The 1,388-nt window shown below is 56.3% G+C and overlaps 1 protein-coding gene across 1 annotated transcript in view; it reads left to right on the forward strand.

The window, feature by feature from the left end:
* Nucleotides 1-969, forward strand: part of ULK3 (unc-51 like kinase 3) — a 4,973-nt gene extending 4,004 nt beyond the window's left edge. The window contains exons 9-12 of the mRNA XM_006866480.1: nt 60-100; nt 471-512; nt 744-810; nt 930-969. Coding sequence (XP_006866542.1) covers nt 60-100; nt 471-512; nt 744-810; nt 930-946 — 167 coding nt within the window. The 3' untranslated portion in view covers nt 947-969. The remainder of the gene's footprint in view (nt 1-59; nt 101-470; nt 513-743; nt 811-929) is intronic.
* Nucleotides 970-1,388: the final 419 nt, after the last annotated feature.

The raw sequence follows: 1,388 nt of genomic DNA on the forward strand, positions 1-1,388 counted from the left end.
AGCACCCCCTCCTGCCCAGACCCTGGCTGCCCACCCTCACTACATCTATCTTTTTGTAGCGGAGCCCCCAGGCCGGAGGCGGGAGCTGCTTCACGCTGAGGTGACTGCTGGGATTGGGAGAGTTTTATGGGGACCCCTTTCCCATTCACTCTTCTGCTCTATGGGACTTCTTGATCTGTGGGGACTTCCTCAGGGTGTTCCAAGACTGGGAGTTAGGCCTCCCAGCTTAGTAAGTACATGGCCCCATGTGCTCCAGCGGGGTTGGGGTGGTCAGACCAGGACAGATTGTCAGGATCTGGGAACCCAACACAGAAAGTCTGCTGGGCCTGAAGTCATGCAGGCTTCCTGGAGGAGGGAGTAGCTAGAGGACTCAGGGAAGCTGTCTAATGGGGCAGAAGATTCTGGAAAGATCCAGACTGAGGAGGAGGCCCCCCTTTTCCCACATCCATGGGCGTGTCTTTCCTTGGCAGGTTCAGAACCTCATGGCACGAGCTGAGTACCTGAAGGAGCAGGTCAAGGTGGGGGCATGGGGGGTGCTGCGGCACTGGGGTTGTGGGTTCTGTACCTTGTGCCTGTGGCTGTGTGTGCCATGCCTCTGGTGCGTGTCTCCTTCTCTAGTCTCCACCAAGGTCCTCTTCATCGCTGTCTGTTCTCCTTGCTCTTGGTTACTCAGCAGCTAGTCGTTGTGGCCTCCTGCTATCTCTGGCTGCCTCTCACCTCTTTTGCTGCTTCCTGTCCTACAGATGAGGGAGTCTCGCTGGGAAGCAGAGACCCTGGACAAAGAGGGGCTGTCGGAGTCAGTTCGTAGCTGTGAGTTGTGTTCTGGGGACTTGGTGCTTGTCCTAAGGAGTGGGGGGCTGAGGGTGGCCTTCGGTTATGCCTCTGTTGCCAGAGACCCGATACTGACCCACCCCCTTGCCCCTGAACAGCTTGTACCCTGCAGTGATGCCAGAAAGGGGATTGGACAGACCATAGGCCACCTAGAATTCAGAGGTGCAGCATTCCGGCCAGGGCCTGTGGATCAATGCCCAGAATTCTGGGCCCTGTACAGCCCTGGAGAGCATTCTGGGGCAGGGGCTTCCTGGGTGGGCAGCTCTGAGACCCCGACACCCCAGTGTCTCTGGCCTCCCTGGGGATGTTCTTTATCACCCAGAGGCTTCAGTAGCTTACCTTGTGTGCTGGGAACACTGGGCCTTGTCTTGGGAGAAGACTGTGTTTTCATTTGATATTTACTTAGGAAGTGAAAAAAAGTTGTTATTGGGTACTTGCTGGGTCCAGAGCCTGTCACTTTCTGCGTCTGAGCCGCTACCCTGGTACGAGGGGACAGCAAGGCTTCTAGCATTTCTGCTCTGAGAAGAAGACTGGAGCTCTTTGCAGGGAACTTCTGT

Source organism: Chrysochloris asiatica, unplaced genomic scaffold, assembly GCF_000296735.1.
Source record: "Chrysochloris asiatica unplaced genomic scaffold, ChrAsi1.0 scaffold00092, whole genome shotgun sequence".
Lineage (NCBI taxonomy): Eukaryota > Metazoa > Chordata > Mammalia > Afrosoricida > Chrysochloridae > Chrysochloris > Chrysochloris asiatica.